Raw genomic sequence first — 22,335 nt, 5'->3', positions numbered from 1 at the left:
TTTTACACAACTGAAAAACATAAATATCTGTCAAAATCATATGTGGCAGATCACCTGATAAACTGGTTTCCTGTAACACAACTATTTCAAGGCATAAAGTTTCATGATGGAGTTAATGAACCTAATCTTTGCTGACCAAATATTCCATGTTTATAAAAAAGGTGATGTTATTAAAAGTTGAAATAGGCAAAACCAAACTAAGAACAAAATAATATTAGCGTGATCCAAGCTGAAAAGAAATGTCATACGCTGTATTAGAAGCCTTGCTTTATGGAAAATTGTAAATTAATGAATTCTTGTGTTAAAATTACGGTTGAGTTGTCGGCTCTAATGAAAACCTCTTGTCACATTTGACGCATAATATATTTGCCAGCGTGTTGTTCGACTTTGTCTGGCTTCTGCTAAGGAGACATGTTGCTAATCCTAAAAATTTAAGACGGGAACGGGAAGAAAGAGGAGGGATAGGAGTGCAAAGTGCAGTCGGAAAAGAGCTGGATACGACTGACAAAAAGGGTGACAAGGGGAGGAGGAGGAGGGGGGTGGGGAGAGACACACGCTGAAAGTCAAAAAAGCCAAAGTGGAAATGTTTACCTGGTATTCTTCGGGCTGCATGGGTAAAGAGAGTGTAAGTGTCATGTATAGCAAAAAAGCCCAGAAAAAAACAACAACAACACAAAAACAGATTTCCAAAATTAAAATTAGGTCAGTCATTCAATGGTAAACATCTGAGAATGTAGTTCACCAGGTAAACCTGTTTCACCCATTAAAATCATGAGCAAACGTTTTGGGGTGTTTAACCATGCGCATGTATCAGAACTGTCCTCAGATTTTTGAGCGAATTAAAGAGAAAAAAAAACAAAAACAGCAGCAGCAGCAGCAGCACAGGAGCAGCCCTGGTGAGAAAACACTGTACATCACCATGGTGACCGAAGCCGACAGTCCTCGGAGGCTCGGGCATTTCTGATTCATCAGCCTGGGCTTAACAAACAGCCTGCTGCTCCATCTGCACACCGTCTCAGTGACGCTGTGCATGCCAGGGATGGAGCGATGAGTAACCCAAGACGTACTGCCGGCCGAGGTCCATAATGGCTCTGCTTTAACGCGTCCGTCTACATTTTCGAGGCCCCGATGGTGCTGTCAATGAAACACGGGGGCTGCAGTCTGTTTGCTCAGAATGGATGTGGAGAGCAGCACGTGGAACATGTAAAAAGAGGTCCTAAACCTGCTGCTTTATTTCATCAAGTTTCACAGAACCCCGAAACCCGTTTCCCCCGCATGCTGGACAGCGTTCCCACTGTTCCTGCTGAGATGCAGGTTCATGGTTGTCAATTAGCAAAACTAGCTACAATTCTTTTCTTTTTTTTTTAACTCAAGGCATTTTAAGAAGTTTAAACTATTGAAATGGTTTAGATGAGAAGTTTTATGCCGCAATCACATTTATAGTTAAGAGGAAAACTGAAAACAAGGCAATGGAGGTTGCTCCTCGTAAGAAGCCTTTTTTTTATGAAGGTAAAAGCTTATGTTACACTTTTTGATACAAGTTAATCTGATTAAATTTTAATTTGAACTATTTTATGTTTTCCTATTTCATTTATCCCATACTAGGATAACTAGCTGGCAGCTAATGTAAATTATAAATTATGCTGATCTTCACAACAGGAGTTAGGGAGTTTGTCCTGTAACTGGCAGGTTGCTGGTTTGATCCCCTGCTTCTACATCTCAGTTGTTCTGTCCTTGGGCAAGACCTGAACTGCCTGCTGGCGGTGGTCAGAGGGCCTGGTGGCGGCGTTGTATGGCAGCTGTGGCTGCTAACGTAGCTCACCACCGTCAGGCTGTGAATGGGTAACTGACTTCTAGTATGACGCGCTTTGCTGTCGTCGGACTTCATAAAGCGCTATACAACTACTTATCATTTACTATTTTAACCAACGTCACTGTTTTCGTAAGTTTTAAACAATAGCAAGTCCTTTTTGATGCTATTTTGTTGAAGTTTGTGGTGATGATGGAGCAAAACTATGCTTTTCAAATAAATTAAAAGAGCTGAAAGCTTTTTTTTTTTAACTCTACTCACCACCTAGTTTAGACAAATGTAAGATGGGTACAGCTGAAAACTTAGCAAGTTAACCTGTAACTGAAAAAAAGACTACAATCTCCTAAAAAAGCTATTCCACCTGTTTGTAAAATCTGCCATTTGCAGGTCATAAGATATTAATCCGAAGCATAAAAATGGTCAAGAAGCACTTTTTTATAAAGCGTTAAACCATTTATAGAGCCCATTTGACTTCTTACTAAAAATTTTTTATATTTTGTCCTATGGAAAAAATATTTAGTCATAAAAAATTAAGAAGTTTAAATAAAAATGTTTGCCAACAGCTTAAGATAACATTGATGCTGAATTTATGTCTATATGGAACATTAAGGTAAAACTAAGACTACAGAAAACTAACGCTTGCTAGTTAAAAAAAAAAAAAAAACTATAAAGGACCTTTGCACACCAGTAAAAGCTAATTTTAGACTTTCCCACCTGAATTAGGCTCATAAGACATTAAATATAAAGATAATTAGTCCTTCCTTTAGTTTTGTGTAATTCCATTACTCCTATGCGAGTTGGCAGCCTACAAAAGCAATCAAAATGGTATTGATCTTCTCTGAAACGCGCCTCTAAGTCAATGTTTTTTCCCCCTCCACCTATATTATTACATTTGCTGTACGCTGAAATGTTTGCCTGTCAGCCGCTTTGGTCAACATACAGGGATGGATCGCTCTCCGGCGCACACAGATGGACCAGAACCCCATGCTCACAAGTCGAGCCTCGGGACTGCATGTTTGTCCTTGTGAGGATGTTTTGCTGACTCCATTCCTTCCTTCCACACCATGAGCTGCCCTCGCAAACAAAGCCCCTGAGTCAACTAAAAGCTCTCTGCGTTAATTACTAATTTATCCAATGAGCCTTAAAGGAAAATGGGGATAAATGTGTTCTTCACTCCCGATTGAAAAGACCTTGTTCCCTACTGAGGTCCGGCAGGTGAATTACACACATTTGTGACCAAAAGGGAGGATTCTCATGCTATCTTTAACCCTGTAGATGTCTGAGTGAGTGACCTACAGGGGAGGGAAAATTGCCGTTGAAAGGCACATCCAACACAGCGCATGGTGAAACACGACCCAGGTTACGGGGTAAGTATTTAGTCTGCTTGTTATGTGTGTATGTGTCTGAAACTCTGCTGACCAGTTTTTATTTCCTCCGCCGTTCTGTCGATGAGGACGTAGAGCGACCAAACCACGCAGGTGATTGCGATGACGTGGAAGGTAACCGAGCACATGATCTTTCTTCTCTCGCTGGCCGTCATCTGTAGTTTCTCCCACTGCGGCAGAAGGAAAATTCAAATGGAGAGACAGGAGACGCATGCATTCTTTTAAACTGGGCCGTCATTCTGGACACGTTCAGGGGATCGATGCTGGATGCAAGGCGTCCGGCTGCCCAGATGAAGACCTGAGCTACGCGGCGTTTCTAGGCGAGGTTAAAGAGAAGCAGGGAGGAAAAAGTGGCTCCCTGCAACCCCCGGCACGCTGGGGAGCACCCAGCTGTCTGCCAGGCAGCACCGTTAACCATGCTGGAGAAGTGCTCTGCAATTTAAAATGAAAAAATAATAATAATAATAATAATAATAATGTAAGAGCCATCAGATTATTGCGGTAAATAAGCGGCTTGTTTTTGCAACAGATCCACATCCCCTTGTTCCCGTCCTGATTGGCCCAATTGTAGGGTAGCTTTCACTTAAAGGCGTGTCGCAGCGCCACCTAAATGCACCGTTTGGACGACACCTCACGGCGTGACCGTCGTCCCCGCTTCATCGCGGTCTTCTCTGCCGCGTTAGTGTGAAAAATGTCAACACCAACCCGTGGGATTGAGAAGCTATTAAGGGAGCAGCATTTGTTTAAGGCCTTTTGTGCAGCTAATGAGGGGTGGAAGAATTTTAATTAGAGTGTCCGGCTATCTTCAGGCCACAGCGGCTGATAACAACCTTTAAAGGATGTATGCTTCATCGCGAGCGTTTCAAATGAATCGCCTCCCTCCCCGACTGCGTCCTGCTTCAAAGCTCACAGTCACGGCCGCGTCTAGCGCTCGCAGGGGGAGCCAGAACAAACCCCCCCCCGAGCGAGTCCGTTAAAGAAATAGCCCGCGGTACCTTTGGTCCTTACGTTAAATGAATGCAAACACGGAGTGTACCTTGCGCAGCGGTTTGAGCTTTGTCTCCATGATGAACTCGTATTTGCAGAGCTCACAGCAGCGGGTGTCTGAGCTCTTGATCCACTGCTGCAGACAGCTCTGGTGGACGAAGCGCAGGCTCCCCGTGCAGTGGCACGGCGTGATCAGAGGGCTCTCCTCGTCTCCTTCACAGTGACAAATCCTGTTGGAAGCCAAGGACATGCAGTCAACACAAAACTGGACACAAGACAGCTCTGGCGAAAAGAAAATAAATAAATAAGACAAAACAAGGTACTGGGCAAAGGGATCTAAGAGGGAGATCTAAGAGCAGGAAATGTCGCAAAGCTTGAATATCTTGCGCGCCATCAAGACATTGGCTGATAACATTTTTTATTACACAGTTCAAAGTCTTTTTTAACCAGCTGCCAGGGAAACGTTCAGAGTGACTGGACTCTTCTCTGGATGTATAGAGTAATGTAGCGCCATCCTCCCAGCGCCTGTTGCTTCACACTGCCGGACAGCTGGCTGAAAAGAAGTCGACCACACTTTTCTCTCGCTTACAAAAACAATACAAGTTTGGAGCTTTGGAGATACGGGCTGCGAAACACATACCGTGGAAACTAAAGGGAGCTCCATGCACCACTCCTACTAAAGGAAAAGGCTTTTAGGACCGCAGTTAGCGCGTTGCATGCCTGTTGAGCAGCAGAGTGCCTTCCTGAACAGACAGCCTGACTTGCTAACCAGCCAATATAAGCTTATTAGACTCTCAGAGTCGCTCTATCAAGAGCAGAAAAGCAAAAAGGCTTCATATTCTGTACAAAAAGCACATGAGAATTACCGCTAGCGACCAGCACTGCAGCCGGAGTTTGCTCTGTGTTAAATTCATCGTTTAAATGTTATAGGTGAAACCAACAGGTTAATTCACCAGTAATAGGAATATTAGTTGCATTTCTTTTTTTTTTAATACAACCAATTAGACGGCATTGTCTTTTTTGTAAAGCCTACTTTGTTAATACTGTGAAACTATGAAACTGACTGTGGTATTTTGACTAATGGTTATCATACAGTGAGCGGGTTTAGCTGGTTAATGCGTCACGCTAGTACACCTGTGCTATGAGAAAATGTAAGCTTTCAAAAAGCTTTCAGAAAAAGCTCCTCAGAAGTGAATTACCCTCAAAAACTCCACGGAAGTAACCCCCCGCATGAATAAGCAAGGCAAACTTATTTGATTTGAAAAAAAAAAAAAAAAAAAACATCTGCTAAACAAAACTTGCAGCAAATCTTCCTTCAAAACTAGACAGATAGCATCTGTCCTCAGACACCTTAAAGCAGTAGTTTGTGTTTCATATGATGCACAGTCATGATTTGTATGCATTCTGAAGGAAACAGAACCACTGGTTTGCTTTTTTTAAATTCACAGCAATATTACACCATCAATTATGTATTTTGTGTGATATTCCCATGCTGTGAAGTATTTAGAAACTGACTTGACTAGTTTGTCGTTTTAAAAGTTAGTGCAAATACTTACAATTGGACTTAATGACTGTCATGGACAAGGCTGTTGGTAAAAATCCATTAAAGAAGGAAATAAAACAACAATTGTCACTGAAATGACTTCAAAATGAAGTAACTAAACCTAATAAATGAAACTTGCCACAACAAAAATGATTGTATCCTACAAAAAGATAAAGAAATACCTGACAGTAGAGACATGCAAAACTAAGTTTGTCCAGTAATTAGCAATATCGGTTTCTTCCATGTTGTAATTAGTCTGTTTAAAGGGTGAAAACTAGTCCCTGTGAAGTCTGGCAACTATGTTTGTAGCACATTGAACATGATAATCCACAGAAAGCGATGGAGATAATTACCTCCAGAGCTTGGATATACAATTATTGACTAGCTGTTTTTTATTTAAGGGGAAGGATATGAGCCCCTCTCCACACAGCTACAGGTTCCTGTGGCACCAGCAGCCTTCCTGGATGCTGGAGCCGCAGGAACATGTAGCTGCGTGGAGAACGCAGATGTCCCTGCGGCTACAGCAGCCTTCCTGGATGTGGACGTAGGAGGAAACTTGCTGACAAATTGAAGAGAAGGATAATATTAACAGGAACATGAGAGCCAAGAACAACCCCCATAGAGATCGGAGGGGAAACTCCAAGTTTATGATAAGTCAGCGTCATATCGTATCTCTTTCTGTTTGAGTCAAAGCGGACTTAACGGAGGAAACACGAGGAGGACAACACCCTTGAAAGCAATTCACTAAAGAACGTCACTGCAATTCCCCAAAACACACGTCGGCAAACTACAAAGTTTCTAGGAGAATGTAATTTGGACAGATGAGGCAAAACTGGGGCTTTTTGTTGACCAGCAGCTCTAAGTTCACATACTGGCCCTAAAAGGAAACAGGAAGCGGTCTTGATAAAGTTTTGAGGCAGCTCTGCTGCATCCTGCACAGGGTGGCTTGAATCTGTGGAGGGGACAAGTTATTCTGGAGTAAAATGTGCTGCCTGCTCTCTGAAAGCTCAGCCTCAGTCACGGATCCTCCTACAACATGATGACCAAAAACACACAGAACCATTCAGTCTGGAGAGGGCATCCTTCAAACCCGATACAGCGGCTCAAGTGCCTGTGGGTAGGTTCAGAAATATCACCGAGGCCCAGTTTGAGTCCAGATAGTGCTACGGACAGATGTGAACGCACTCCAAACTGCACCGGGGCCAGTTTTCTTCAGACAAATTTCAGAAGTGAGCGGGGACAGTTGTGTCTGCGCTAGTTTGGCACTTTGACCGCCAGATATATTCAAAGGCCTTACATGGATGTCTTAGTGGAAGAAATGAAATAAAATCAGGAGAAAACGGGTCTCACCAAAATGGGCGCTGCTGTCAGCTGCCATTTTGGTGAAACGGTCATCCGTTTTCATCCTCAGTGATAAAACTGCCTCCTCATTGGTGGGGATTTTACTGATCAGTGGATATCAGGAGCTGGAAGAGTCGGTGACTTTCTCTGTAATATTTATTAAACTGTAATTATTGGACGTGACTGGATGGGCTGCAGTCTGCTCGTTATAAAATTACTCATCCAACGCACGGGTGCAAAGTCCCATTTGTGCAGTTTTATGGGTTTAGACTTCTGTCTGCTGATGCTGAGCTTTAAAAACTTCCCACAACAGACCAATTTCAGTTTCGTTTCCCATATTCTGTTGAGCTACACGGTTAAGCTGATAAAACCCTGTAGGCCGTTTGACTCCAAAGAAGTGTGACTCAGATGAATCTCATGCAGGTTTATGTCTCAATCATAATGTAATTCAAGTGACTGAAAGCATCAGAGATGTTATAGAAATACCAGCAGATCTGTTGAACCCTAAGCTGACAACCCATGTACTGATGGTGCTCTGTCGTTATCTGCATTAAGCCGGTAAAACTAAAGCAGTTAAAGTGAGATCTGATCACATTTTAATGCCAGATTTAAGACTTATAGGACATTTGTTGTTGTCTTTCTCCATGGCCTCTCCGAACTCTTCCCACGCCCGAGTTTTTGCCTCGGCGACCAGCCGAGCCGCCTGCCGCTTAATCCCACCAACACGTCTTCCATTGAGGAAGCAGAGCCTGAGGACTCTGGGTCGGGTTCTCCCATCTCTGGTGCTGAGGTTGCCGAGGTTGTTAAAAAGCTCCTCGGTGGCAAGGCTCCGGGGGTGGATGAGATTCGCCCTGAGTACCTTAAGGCTCTGGATGTTGTGGGGCTGTGTTGGTTAACGCGGCTCTGCAACATTGCGTGGACATCGGGGGCAGTTCCCCTGGATTGGCAGACTGGGGTGGTGGTCCCCCTATTTAAAAAGGGGGACCGGAGGGTGTGTTCCAACTACAGAGGAATCACACTCTTAAGCCTCCCTGGTAAGGTCTATTCAGGGGTTCTGGAAAGGAGGGTCCGTCGGATAGTCGAATCTCGGATTCAGGAAGAGCAGTGTGGTTTTCGTCCTGGCCGTGGAACACTGGACCCTCAGCAGGATTCTGGAGGGGGCATGGGAGTTTGCCCAACCAGTCTACATGTGCTTTGTGGATCTGGAGAAGGCATTCGACCGTGTCCCCCGGGGGATCCTGTGGGGGGTACTCCGGGAGTATGGAGTACCGGACCCTTTAATAAGGGCTGTCAGGTCTCTGTACGACCGGTGTCAGAGTCTGGTCCGCATTGCTGGCAGTAAGTCGGACTCGTTTCCGGTGAGAGTTGGACTCCGCCAAGGCTGCCCTTTGTCACCGATTCTGTTCATAACTTTTATGGACAGAATTTCTAGGCGCAGCCAAGGTGTTGAGGGGATCCGCTTTGGTGGCCTTAGGATTGCGTCTCTGCTATTCGCGGATGACGTGGTCCTATTGGCTTCATCAGGGCGTGATCTACAGCTCTCACTGGAGCGGTTCGCAGCCGAGTGCGAAGCGGCCGGGATGAAGATCAGTGCCTCCAAATCCGAGACCATGGTCTTGAACCGGAAAAGGGTAGAGTGCCTTCTCCGGGTTGGGGAGGATGTCCTGCCCCTAGTGGAGGAGTTCAAGTATCTTGGGGTCTTGTTCACGAATGAGGGGAAGATGGAGCGGGAGATCGACAGGCGGATTGGTGCAGCGTCTGCTGTGAAGCGGGCGCTGTACCGATCCGTTGTGGTGAAGAGAGAGCTGAGCCAAAAGGCGAAGCTCTCGATTTACCGGTCGATCTACGTTCCTACCCTCATCTATGGTCACGAGCTTTGGGTCGTGACCGAAAGAACGAGATCCCGGATACAAGCGGCTGAAATGAGTTTGTCTGGGCTCTCCCTTAGAGATAGGGTGAGGAGCTCAGTCATCCGGGGAGGACTCAGAGTAGAGCCGCTGCTCCTCCACGTCGAGAGGAGCCAGTTGAGGTGGCTCGGGCATCTGGTCAGGATGCCTCCTGGACGCCTCCCTGGAGAGGTGTTCCGGGCACGTCCCACCGGGAGGAGACCCAGGGGAAGACCCAGGACACGCTGGAGGGACTATGTCTCCCGGCTGGCCTGGGAACGCCTTGGGATTCCTCCTGAGGAGCTGGCCCAAGTGGCTGGGGAGAGGGACGTCTGGGCCTCCCTACTGAAGCTGCTACCCCCGCGACCCGACCCCGGATAAGCGGAAGACAACGGACGGACGGACGGACGGACGGACGGACATTTGTTATTATGGGGTCCAAACAGGACCGCAAGAGATACAGAAATTGTTAGATTGCAATGATTGCAAGAGAAGTTAAGTCCAGGACAATTTAACTATTCATTATTATTCTGTTTATCCAAAAGCAATACTGGACATTATTATTATTATTATATTTTTTGTTTTATTACGATTAGTTTTATCAGATTCAGCTCATTTCAGGGTCATTGTAGGTTTTTTGTGTAAGGGTGTCAACAATTTGGTCCTTTCCTGCGCTGGTAAGACCCTGACGAAAGAACACTGAAGCAGCCTTGCTTTTTCCAAAACTGAACATCAGACTGCTGACGGGTAGGAGGACATCTGGTTGCAGCGATTCGTCATCCACATTAAAAAGGTGCGCTTCATTCTGTCACTTAAGTGTGGCCTGGGTGTGCAGATGAGACGGGCCGATAAGAATGGAGACGTCACGCACTCCTTCACGTGCAAGGCTGGGTCTGAAAAACGCTGCGACTATCAATGAACCGTAAAAGAGACGGAAAACAAGTCGTCGCGGCCACTGGCCATCTCCGTTTTCATAAAGACTTCAAAGACAGCAGCAGCAGAAAAACCAATAAGATCTGCTGGTGTTTCTGGCACAGACGGGCTGCTGGGCATTAACACGGTCAGACATCTTACCAGAGAGAGAAGTCACAACACCATCTAACGCAGAACAACATGACCAGTGTCCCCACAAAGGCCTCATTGATAAACATCAAACACCCACAAGGACAAATCAGTCAATTTTCCATGTCCTCGTTTTTTTTTTTCACCGAGTTGCACCGACATGAAGGAGTGGTGTCTCCTGTGGGAGCAGCGGGACACCTCTCTCCGCGGAGCAGCGCGAACACAAACGGCGAAGGCGGAGGCTGCGGCTGGGAGCGCGGCGTTGGTACGGCTCGCCTTCATCCCACAGGTCAGGAGAGGACGGGAGCGGGAGAAGGAGCACGTGTGCCCACACATATTAGAAAGTGAAAGGCGCATGCAGGAGGACGCCTGTTTGCAGCCCTTCCTGAGCTGGCCAAAGCGTTACAAGATTAAAAGACAAAAGTGAACAAAGGAGGATAAAAATAGGTCATTTACCAGAGGAGGAGGAGTTGGAAGGAGCAAGGGATTAAAGCACAGAGGAAGCGCAATTAGCATCTCCACCAGAGGCCCTTTTCTCTGCCTATGGGTAGGCTGCTTTGTTTGTTTGCATTTTCCACAGATGAGATGAACGACAGGATGTCATCCTACGCTTACTGTACTTTTATTTCAATAAAAACAAAGCAAAAACAACAACAACAAAAAAAACAGGGCAAATGGACCGTCATGTTGCTTTTATCAAGAATTCTGTTCTTCTGCCACGAACAGATATGATCAATTATTGCACTGACGGAGCTTTTCTTTAAACGTAGGAGGGAATAACCACAACAAAAACCCTCCACCTCCACAAGAGCTTAGATAAGAGAGGCCAAGATGTTTCTACTCAGAAATGTTGGCCTTGGTCTTTGAAGATGATCTCAAATTCCAGCTTTGCCGTCCAAGCGGATGTAAATCTGTAGGCACCAGCGCGATCAGCATAACCATCTCGTCAAGTCGGCAGCAAAACGAACAGGAGTCTCGCCAACGGCGGCCTGTCCTAGACGCCACGTAGCAGGGAGGAATTTGACATTTTATTGGCGTCGCTCTAGAAAGCCACAGTGCGCCGTCCTTCCTTCACCGTCATTTTACGACATTAGCGGCGACGGCGGTATATGTTAACAGGAAAATGTGAGAAGCCAAACAGAATCGAGGGAAATCACGAGAAATGCAAGCGCAGAGAGAAACAAGCGAGAGTACAGTACGTCCCTGCTCAGGCATTCGCTGTCTTCCTGTTTGCACCCTTTTTAGCTTCCTCATACTTTTCTCCTGAGGCACTCACAAAATGTCTAAGCTGCACTCTCTTATCATGATCCTTTAAAATCCTCCCCTTCTCCTGCTCTTATCATCAAGTGTTTCTTAAAATTCATTTTTCAGCCATAAAAAATAAAAAAGACCTCATGTTGTCCAGGACTCTGAGGCTTTAAGCATGTGCCGTGTTAATGCACTGATCTGTGACAAACAACTAGATTTGCATGCTAAACCTGCACAGTCGTTTGATTTGTCACTGACAGATTAACATGTTGGTATGATGTACAGACAACATGGCTGAAGCGCTTCACACTGCAAATTTGCAATCTGCTGGAACCATAGGCATTGAGAAGAAAAAGAAAAAGCTGGAAAAGACATACAGTAGGAGCATAATCAGTATTGCTCACATGTTAAAAAACAATAAAACAAAAACATACACAACTAATTCAACTCAAACGTCCCCATCTTGTTTAATTTGGGAATGTCTGATGGGTATTTCTTGGGTATACATTTGCCACGAGCATTCAAAAAAAACAAAAAAATGTTTCACGCTCATAGTCTTCAGCACTGCTGCCTTGCAGCTAGACGGTCCTGGGTTCGAATTCCGGTCTGGAGGCATTCTGCAGGGAGTTTGCATCTTTTGCCCTGGGCATGCCTGGATTCTCATCAGGTACTCGGACTTCCTCCCACAGTACAGAAACATGACTCTTAGGGGAAGTGGTTACTATGAATCGCATGCAAGCCTGACTGTGTGCAAGCTTGGTTGTTTGTCCTGTGTGTCTGTATGCTTCCCTGGGATGAACAGGCATAGACAATAGATGGATGACTTTCCATTTTCTTCTTATTGATATAAATTTCCCCAAGAATTTCTGGGGTTTTATTCAATGTTGAAAGTGTTTTCTGTATTGTATTGCATATAAAGATGTTCCATTTTACAGAGGACAGTCGTTGTGATCGATGCGGCCATCCCCGAGTGATGGATACATGAGGAAAAAAGAGCACAAGAAACTTGAGAAATACCAAGGGCTAAGGGAGAGGCACCCACCCTACTCAGGAGTATGAGGGGTAGGTGAGAGAGCAATATATATATATATATATATATATATATATATAACTATTTTACACCGAATGTCTGAGTGCGTGAGAGTTCCCCATCTCTAGTTTCCAGGTTTGTGTCTGTGCAGGTGTGCGAGGGCGGCATAAATAAGCCCAGTAACTGGTTGGTTGGGTTTGAGCTGAGGTTACAAAACAAACATGGTGACTAAAGCGCCTGAGCCGGGTTGAAAAAGTTTTTCAAGGTTTCCAAAGGAATTTTTGTACAAGAGTGATCAAATGTTAGACAACGGTTATAAAAGTTGATTACTGAATGCTGTGCTCACGTGTCCACATGCAGATTTCATGCAGCTTATCAAATCAATATGACTTCATCCAATTTAGGTCTAATTGAACTGTACAGGGAGCATTAATATCTAAATTAATCAAATTTAAAACAGACAATCTCAAAGAAAGCATACAGCTTATACATAGAAATAATTTGTTATGTTGTCTGGGCAAGTTACGGTCTCCATTATGAAATTTAAAGTAAAGGATCCAATAGATTTTAACCTCCCCTTTACTCCTTTAAATCTGTGGAGAGATTTTTTTTCCCCCCAAAACTAAATACAGTAAATTTTGTGTAAAAAAACAACTTACCAAGTTAACTAAACCTTTATTTATTCATTCTTTCAATCAACTGTAGAACAAAAGAAGAAAATGCAGCCTGGTCACAGGAAATAACTCAAAACGTGATGTAGAGCAAATTAAAAGGACAGACTAAGAAGAAACACTGTCTTATTCGTTGCAGTAGCCATTAGAAGCAGTGTAACCATGCTCGACGAGAAGGCTTATGAAATATGAAGTGAAGCCAACGTGCAGGGATGCATGCGCGTCTTTAAATGTGAACAGAAAGCTTTTTATAATGATGGCAACTCAGAGTTTGACCCCTTGTTTTCGGTTCTCCGGGATGACGCAGAACGATCCTTGTGAGCCTCCCATTACATAACATCGTGATGTGTAGTCAATAAAAAGATCTGGCTAATGATTCAAGAGGAAAAACAGGCAGCCACGTACTTCCTCAGGTGAACTCCGGTCTAAGCTCATGCTCGGGGCCACCTGACAGAGGCTGGCACGGACGGCTTCTGCTCGTACGTGTGTGTACAGTTGGGAGGCCACGCAGGCTATTTGAAGCCCGTAATCTCTGTTCATCTCTGACCTGTGGCCTGCCCACATCCAAGCTCGCGTCACTTCTCTCCGTTGGTGTAATGAAGTAACGCAAGCGCGGGCCACAGCCGGGGGGGGACGACGAAGACATAATTGGTATCGAACGGCGCTAAAGACGTAAATCTCTTCAGTCCAGCGAACAGTCGCCGTATTGACAAACGGATGCTGTAATCCAGAGGGGCTCAGTGTCGTGCTTCTGGCAACTAATCACTATCTGCTGCTACGAAGGCTCATCAACAGGGTTCACGTAGCCGTGGCCCGAACCTCAATCATATCATTGCGCGCAGCCGGCCTTCTGAACCGACACGTGCTAAATAAACCCGTTGTCCACTTTTTTTTCCCCACCGCAGAAACACAATCCACACGTCAGAGATATCACATTTTCAGCGCTGACCTGCTGCAACCTCCGTCTGTTCCTGAAAACTCCCGCCAGCCCTTATTCCAACCGCTGAACTTCAAACATCTCGGCAAAATCAATCGGGTTTTCATTGAGACGATGGAGACACTTTGCCCCACCATCGATCAAGTCAAGAGCATTTTGAAAAAACAGTTTCGACAACAGAATGGAGATAAAAACATGAGTGTAGCGGAATGAAATGAAATGGCACTAAAAACTATTTCTTGTTCTAAACACACACAAAGAAACATGGTAGGTGGGAAGGAAATGAGGTGTCTATGTGCTCAACGATGTGAAAAAAAGACTTGCCTCCTTTCAGATTTCCTCTGTTTTTGCTCACACTTTTGTCAAGCTTAAATATTCCTGATCAAAAGAATAGTCGTTTGAGACAGACAGCACGAATAAATAAAAAAAATATAGTTGTCAAATGATGATTTAATTTATTGGAAGATAAAAGTCATTCCAAATAAGTCCCCCATTGAAAAAGTAACTGCTCCTCCCAAATCTGATATGTGGATGTGCCATCAAGTTTTTAAAATTGTTTAAATTAAGCCACATTGGAGGGATTGTATGTAGCTATAGTTGATAATACTGTTCAGAAAGACTTTTTTTATACTGGGTGAAATGGTCCTTCCATGATGACAGTTGTCAATACATTAAGTACTGAAATTTAGATTTCTGTGAAAGCCGCAGGCCTGTAAAAACTCTGACTGATTCCTGCCGGCTGCGCAAACGCCCTTCTAGTGTTTATGAATCTGGTTAGCTTAGCAGTTAGCTTAGCGGTTAGCTTTGGTGTTAGCCGTTCATTGTAGCTCCGCTGCTCTCACTGCGTACAAGTTTAAGAGAAGAGGAGGCAGGCCTCAGTAGAAAGAAATAAGACCATAGTGGATTTGGGAGAGTTTTTTTTCACGTGAACCCCCTGAGGAGTGGAAAAAATGGGTAAGACGGTCTCGGGTATGCGCCGTTATTCAAAAAGGGACTTGAGGAAACTTTCCAGTTCTTCTTGACGGGCAGTCACCCGTCAAGAAGAACAGTTTAAAGCAAACTGGTTGTTCTTGTAATTTTCTCATGGACGTCATTTTTGTCCAGTCTCTGCTGAACGCTAATGTTAACTAAGGCAAATGAGGTTTGTAATGCCTACATTGTTGTTCTGGGTCCTATTGTGTTGCTCTCTGAGATCTTTTAGACTACTTCATGGTGACAGGTTTTATTCAAGTGCATATTTGATTCTCCAGGTCTGGCTGGACGTGGTTAGTGAAATTTAACTAAATAAAATGTGGCTAATTACAGTTTTACTTTTGTGTTTACTCTGGTTATGTCTCATTAAAACAATGATCTGTACAATTAAAACCAAAAACAGAAGAAACCCAGAAGCGGGGAAGTAGTTTTTGCCAACACTGAGGGACTACGCTGGGTTCTTCTGATTAGCGGCTCCGCTCTGAGGACAGATTTGGAGGACAGACACTGCTGGGCTGATTACACTACAGGAGGAGGAGCTCTCTACTCCACGGGTCTCTGGGGTGCACCGCCACATTAACTGTACGACGGAGGGTTTCAGGGCTGTAGACCATCCAGACAATCACCCACCTGCAGCAGTCCCCTGACAGAGAGTAATGTGACAGCGGCCCTGATTTCTCCATCAAAGGCGACGAACAGCATTCTAAGTCCGTGTCCTCGTCCATGTAGCACAACGGGGCTAGGAGAGTCCCAGACACGCTGACTGCATCTGGGGTTGTCCTCCGGCTCGCCCCCTTAGAAGGCGATCCGCGATGCTCCACTTCAAACACGCTGTCGTCTCCTTGCGAGAGGAAGCCCGACTCTGTGCACTCCAGCATAGTGCTGCTGGACTTGGAGATGTGGAGGTGGGAGGCGTAGCTCCCCAGCTCAGAGAACTGCAGGCTGGCCGAGGTAGAAGATTGGGAGAAGGGAAGGAGGAGACGAAGGAAGTTGGAGCCCTGAGTGGATAGAGGCTGGAGGAGACTGTTTTGATGAGAAAGGTGAGCGGGACTGGATGGGTTGGTCAACATGTACTTGTGGTTCTTGGTGAGGGAGGGGACGAGGTGGAGGTTGGTGCGGGTTGAAAGTGGCGCGTCGGGGCTCTTTCTCGTAGGCGTGGCGGCCAGACCGTCGCCGAGCATCCTGCTGCTGGGACACTGAGCGTGCTCGGGCTTCGCATCCAGCTCTCCCTCTGAGCAAGTTCGATCTATGAAGTGCAGCCCCCGACAAAGGTTGTCCACACGCTGGCCCATGTCATTCAGAGACATAGAAAACCTGAGGGAGCTTTTGGGCCGGGTGCCGACAGAGCCGGGGCGCAGCACAGAGAGCCAGTCTCGCTGTTTGGTGCACTTGGAGCCTTGCAGAGAGTCTGCGCACAGGGTGGTCACTGAAAGCCCCTCAGAGGTTTTACCGCTGGAGTTCAGCAGAACCACTGCAGTCTGCTTCCGAGCGTCCTGATCCTGACTGCTGTAGTGTGGATGTTTATGTGTGTGTGTGTGTGTGTGTGTGTTTATGAAAGAGGATCAAGTGATAGACAATGGGATTAGAAAGTGGAGAAAAAGACAAAAAAAGAGAAATGGAAAAGACAATCATGTGCTTTAAAATGGAGAAACAACAAAAAAAAAAGGAAGATGAGGTTGACTTTAGCCTTTTCTAGCAAATGCAAGACTTGATCTCAAATTATAATATCATCAAAAAGTTAATTGTGTCAGCAATGCAATTCAACCGGGTAAATTCATATCACACAGTATATATCTTCCTATCTAACGAATGAAAGCATTTATGTGGGTTAATAATGATTTTGGCTCACTTTATTTCCATCTGATAATGACTTTGGACCACTGAGCAACAGTCCTGTTTTCTTCTGAGCTCGGGTAAGATGGTTCTGGTGACGGCTCTGGTTCAACATTGGCTGAACTCAAGTAATGCAAGCTTTGCATAACTATCCTCTTAAGGCTGCAAAAGCACCTTTAGCGCCTGCAGCTTTGTTTTTCACCACCGATTTTCTTCCCCAATAGATTTGGATGCAGCACTCTTAACAGGCAACTTTAGCAGTCTTCTTCAGGACCCAACACTAATTTTAAGGGAACACGATTTTGGATTTTTCATTAGCTACAAACCGGAATCATCAAAAACTGACTGAAATAAACCCTGGACATAAATCACTTGGTGTAAAAAAAAAAAAAAATCTATATGATCAATAAGATTCTTTCTCTTTTAATTGAATAATTAAAATCAACAAACTTTTCAATGATATTCCAGTTCACAGCGATACATTTGTACTTGGTGATCCGATAAAGCAAATCTTGCAGCAGTTTAGAAGAAGCCCTAGGAAGTCAGACACTGACGACCAGCGGCTCAGAGCTACAGGGTAAGACAACACCACCCGCTGATGGGGAGCTTCACCACAACGTTCGGACCGAAAAAGATTCGACTGATTGCCCTCAGGTGCACGTATAACCATTGACGAGGGTGAATGGAGTGAATTGGGACAGTCTGTACCTGCAGATGTCCTGGCTGGAGGGGGAAACGGATGTCCTTGAGAAACTGCATGGGGCGTTGACTGAGGTCGGGCTCCCAGCCTGAAGAACAAAAACATACAAAAGGGTTCAAGAGAGAAAATTCAATCACGTGGTCATTAACTCTCCACAGTTACATAAACACGACATTACCTAGCATGTCGCATCAAATTATATTTTACAGTGACTGGTTTAGGATTCAAAGCATGATGAATACTGATGCAAAAGATAAAAAGGAGATTGGTTGGGGGGCCCCCAAACACTGTTAGTTAATCTATTGGATTAAAGTTGAGGCACGCATATTCTGTCGGAGAGCAAGGCAACCATGAGGAGAGATGCTGATGAGAGAGATACGAAAGCATGTGTTGCCGAGCAAAGGCAGAGCTGCAGGCAGCGAGGATGCGAGGAACGTTTAAAAGACAGACCTGAAGCAACAAGGCTTTTAATAAACTTGTGGAAAATCACCGGCTGTTATAGTGCTTGGAATGTAAAAATATTCTTAAATACGACTTAAATTGTTTGTAAATAAACTGATGCGAGCTTTTTGCCTTTTCCAAATGGAGATTTAAAACCAGGTGATTTTGCATTCAGTTCAACTCGTTACACAGAAACCTGCTCAAAGGTGAACATCTATACCCTAGAATCAAGTCCTACTGGTTTCTCTGACAGGTTCCCTTTCAGGATTGCCTTCCATTTAGCTTTAACCAACTTTCCGTCAGCTATGACATCCTCCTCTGTCTCTGCTGAGAAACAGAGAAGGGTGGGGGCTCAGAGCTAATTTACTGCTTTTTTACCATTGTGGTGAGTATATGAAATTGTTAGGATTCTGTCTTATTTAGGGGTATCAGAGTAGCAGAGGCCAAACACAAATGCACGATTTTCAGATATCAGTTTGTGACAAAAAATACTGAACATTTTTCTTCTACTACTACTTGTCTATCACATAAAATAGCAGCAAAATCCATAGGAGTTTATAGGTGAAACTGCATAATTTGTCACATTACAACAGAAGTGAATAATTTTGCAAAGCACAGTTCAGTTCTGCCGGTTCTTCTGTCACAATGGTAATTATCTGAACCGTCATGGACATAACAGGAAACGTCTGTTTTCCAGCCTGTGATACGGTTTTAATGTGTTTTAATGTGTGACAGAACACAAATAATGCCCTTCAGAACCAATAATTTAGCCATTATTCTCCCTACTTGGAAAACATCATTGACATAGGTTAAAATATGTAAATTTTTAGCACAAACTGTAGTGCGGATCAGCAAGACTCCCACATAAATTTGTTTTCCCTTTAGGGTTTCATTGAGGAGTGAAACAAGATGTAATTTGTAATCTTCTTGTAAATTAGTGTTATTGATCATACCAGAGTCGATACACCTTTAGATCTAAATATCATGATTTAAGGCTTCTCATCACTGCTTTTTCTTTTTAGTTTCACCGCAGATGTGGCATCAAACACATGCAGTTTATTGATATTGATTAACAGTGTAAAATGACCTGTGGCCTGCCCACATCTAAGCTCGCGTCACTTCTCTCAAATCAGAGTTTGAGTGGCTAACATGAAGACGATTTCAACATGAGACCAGCCATCTGCTGACTTTATTTCCTGCTAAAGGAAAATATATAAAGTATAGCTCATTACCTAACACAGATCAATGTCCAGCTATGCCCTCCAGCCTGTGTTATCTCTGTGTGCATGTGCTGCACAGTTTCCCCTTTGAAAAAAAAAAACAAAACAGCTTTCGGTTCCACAGCAATGGCCAAACTTTTTTCTTTGTTCCAGTTCTCTTCAATTGTTCCTCCAAGGTTACCGTTTCACCATATCAACTTGTTCCTCCTGCTTTAATATTAAAACTATTTTATGACTAAAGATCACAATAAAAAAAAGGCAGCTCACTAATAACTACGGTGGGTCGTAAAGGTGTTTATACCCTTTGAGCTTGTTCCCATTTTGTCACTTTGCATTATACCACATACTTTATTTCGTTGGGATTTTAGAGATTTATACTTACACACAGTAAAGCTGTGTGTAAATATAAATCCAGATAGTCGGTGAAGGCTTTAGAGTAAAGCTGGAGAACAAAGGGAATCACAAAGACTGACGAGTAAGGAGAAGGCTGTAGAGCAGTTTAAAGCAAACCAAGCTATATGACAATCTACCAACCTTTTTAAGTGGAGCTCTGCTCATTCCATCGTATAAAAATGCAAACCTACCCAGTCATGGCCTTCAACTCAAACTAACCAGAAAAGGGGAGCATTGTTTAGAGAAGCAGCCAAGAGGCCCTGGGCAACGCTGCAGGAGCTGTGGAGATGTACGGCTCAGGAAAACTATCAGTTATGCACTTTATCCTTTACGGAAGGGCGCTAAGAAAGGAAGCCATTATTAAAGGAGGGCAGCACAGTTTTAGCTCTGCATAACATTGCAATATGGTTACTGAATATTGAGACGACGCATTGACCCCTCATTTTGGCTATTGCATTAGTTTAACGTCCCTAAAACCTTTTTTCTGAGCTTTAGCATCTGAATCACTAAGATATTGACTGTGATTAGATATTGGGTATACAACCATAAAAATTCAATAAAAATGGCTAAATATGTTATCATTAGCCCTGCGATAGACTGGCGACCTGTCCAGGGTGTACCCCGCCTCTCGCCCATTGACAGCTGGAGGTAAGCAACAGCACCCCTCGTGACCCCACAAGGGATAGACGTGTTAGAAAATGGATGGATGGATGGATGTTATCATCAGCAAGCAGGTCTTGAAACTTTGGAGCCCACCAAACATGGAATTGTAAAAGCTCCTTTGCCATTGCGTTCAATCGTATTGCAAGGGCGACAGCAGTTTGAGACACTGTGCAGGTGGAAAAGAAAGCTCCAGCAACTGTGCAGTTCGCCAGATCCCATAAGGGAAACATGGAGAAAAAAATCTAAAGAAGGTGCTCTGTGATGTTTAACATGGACATCACTGTGAACACAACATCATACGGTGGAGGACGGTCGTGGGGATGTCATGCTGCGGTCATGCTTTTCTCAAGCGGTTGTTATAGGTCAGCTGCTGCAAAACTGGGGCAGATTTTAACCTTCAGGCAGGGAGCCTGTAGACATACAGCCAATGCTACAATGCACCATGTCTTACATTTGCCCATAGTCCAGTCCAGATAAAAACAAAATAGCAAGAGCCGAAAACTGATGCTCCGAGACACGATCAATCAGATCTGAAAGAATCTGAGCCATTTTACAACAAAAGCTGGATAGAAACACGCCATGAAACACAACAAAAGGTTGTCCAAGAAAACAATGCATCACGAAGGGCTGAACACAAACGCAAGTTGAAATATTTCAAAACCACATATATTCTTTAGCCTTCAAATGAACGCGTTATTCTATGTTAACATACAAATGCTTTCAGCACTAACAATTTATCCAAAGCATCACAAACTTGGCGTGATGAATGCAGCAGAGCTACTAAATGTTGGTCCGTTTAGAAGCTCTGCTCCTGTTAATCATTCGCAGTCATTTCAGGCGGGCTGGCCAATAAATAACCAGCAGTGACTCTGAGCAGTCAGACGACAGGGTGGCGAGAGTGATCCTGAGATTTTAATTTGTAACCGCCTGCCCTCCGTCTAAATCTTTGGACTTTTATCAAACTTCATTTCATGTGGGCTTTTCTGCCTCCAACCTTCTCACTTTTAAGTAAACCGTGTCCACTAAACAACACCCTCTCTCCTCAGTTTTTTTTTCTATCCCAAATCGTCACACATTCCCTCATTCATAAAGAAAATGCTATTTTGAGGCTGTTTAACAGATTTTTTTTTTTTTTACTTTACACTACAATTAAAGGCTAGAAAATGTAAAGAAATCACAGAGTTCATGAAAAGGCGTCAGGGTGAACTTGGCCTTGCCCAAATGAATTTCACGTCAGATTCATTTAAAGGTTTTATTGACGATTTCCTCAAGGAGAAAGCAGAGGCTGCCTGTCAGCAAGATTACATAAGAGCTCCTGATAAGACTTGATATCAAGCAAGCTTGGACGAAGAATCATTAACTCGTCCAGCAGATCCAGATTATGTTGCCTGAAAACGGCTTTGTCACTGTTGCTCTCTCTGATAGCCATTTGCTTTTTATCTCTTTTCATTAATCTGTTTATTTTGTTTTTTAACTGTTTATCTACACTCAAGGTCCGCTCAGCAGTCCGAGCGCTGATGAAGGCTGACACAGCACTGCTTCCCGGGGATAGAAAAAATAACCCAACATATATTGTCTCGCCAAGAGCTAGATGCAATGATGGAAGGTCTGTGTGGCCCGCAGAAAGAGTCGGCGCCTGATTACGCCGGGTTTACGTCCGTCTCTGACCTTCATGCAGATTCATCGCAAAACTAACTTATCACAGCTCTGCTGAAACATTGACCTGAGTAAACACTTCATTTATCCAGTTTTTAAATTAGAGTCATTTTAATGCAATCAAAGCTGCTTTTTTATTTAAATTTGTTTCTCGAATCAGAGCCCAGAACTGTATTTGATACACATAATACTAGAGGTGTTTTCACATTATAGGTGCAATGACTCTTAGGTAGCATAGGTGCCTCAATGATGAGCAATATTTCTGGTGTATCGAGGTAAGAGCTTTCATGTTGACCATGAGAAGCAGTGGGGAGATTGTTCAAATATTGAAGCTATTTCCAGTGATTATACACCCTGAGTAATCACTAAACCCTGTGGTAGGTCTCTATGAAACCCAACCAAAGGCAGGCAGGAGCGTTTACTGTCAGCAACGATCTGGGCCACTTCAACATTAAAGTCATGTAATAACATTTTCCCTGTCTCATTGAGACACTAGAAAGATATTTAGACGCGTAATCTGGGCAACTTGATAGCAGTAGTCCGTGTCAAAGGCTTGA

General features: G+C 44.1%; 1 protein-coding gene across 5 annotated transcripts in view; it reads right to left on the bottom strand.

The window, feature by feature from the left end:
• march8 (membrane-associated ring finger (C3HC4) 8) overlaps nt 1-22,335 on the bottom strand; it is a 111,613-nt gene that overhangs the window by 4,993 nt on the left and 84,285 nt on the right. For 3 of the 5 annotated variants that reach the window (XM_036125852.1, XM_036125853.1, XM_036125855.1), the window contains 5 exons: nt 17,414-17,493; nt 15,503-16,378; nt 4,232-4,412; nt 3,230-3,365; nt 592-606 (listed from right to left, as the gene is read on the bottom strand). In XM_036125852.1, the coding sequence (XP_035981745.1) occupies nt 592-606; nt 3,230-3,365; nt 4,232-4,412; nt 15,503-16,378; nt 17,414-17,493 (1,288 nt within the window). The remainder of the gene's footprint in view (nt 1-591; nt 607-3,229; nt 3,366-4,231; nt 4,413-15,502; nt 16,379-17,413; nt 17,494-22,335) is intronic. The other 2 variants (XM_036125854.1, XM_021307540.2) reach the window with 2 other exon arrangements.

The sequence above is a fragment of the Fundulus heteroclitus genome, chromosome 22 (genome assembly GCF_011125445.2).
Source record: "Fundulus heteroclitus isolate FHET01 chromosome 22, MU-UCD_Fhet_4.1, whole genome shotgun sequence".
Classification (NCBI taxonomy): Eukaryota; Metazoa; Chordata; class Actinopteri; order Cyprinodontiformes; family Fundulidae; genus Fundulus; species Fundulus heteroclitus.
This window is presented reverse-complemented; position numbering and strand designations above follow the sequence as displayed.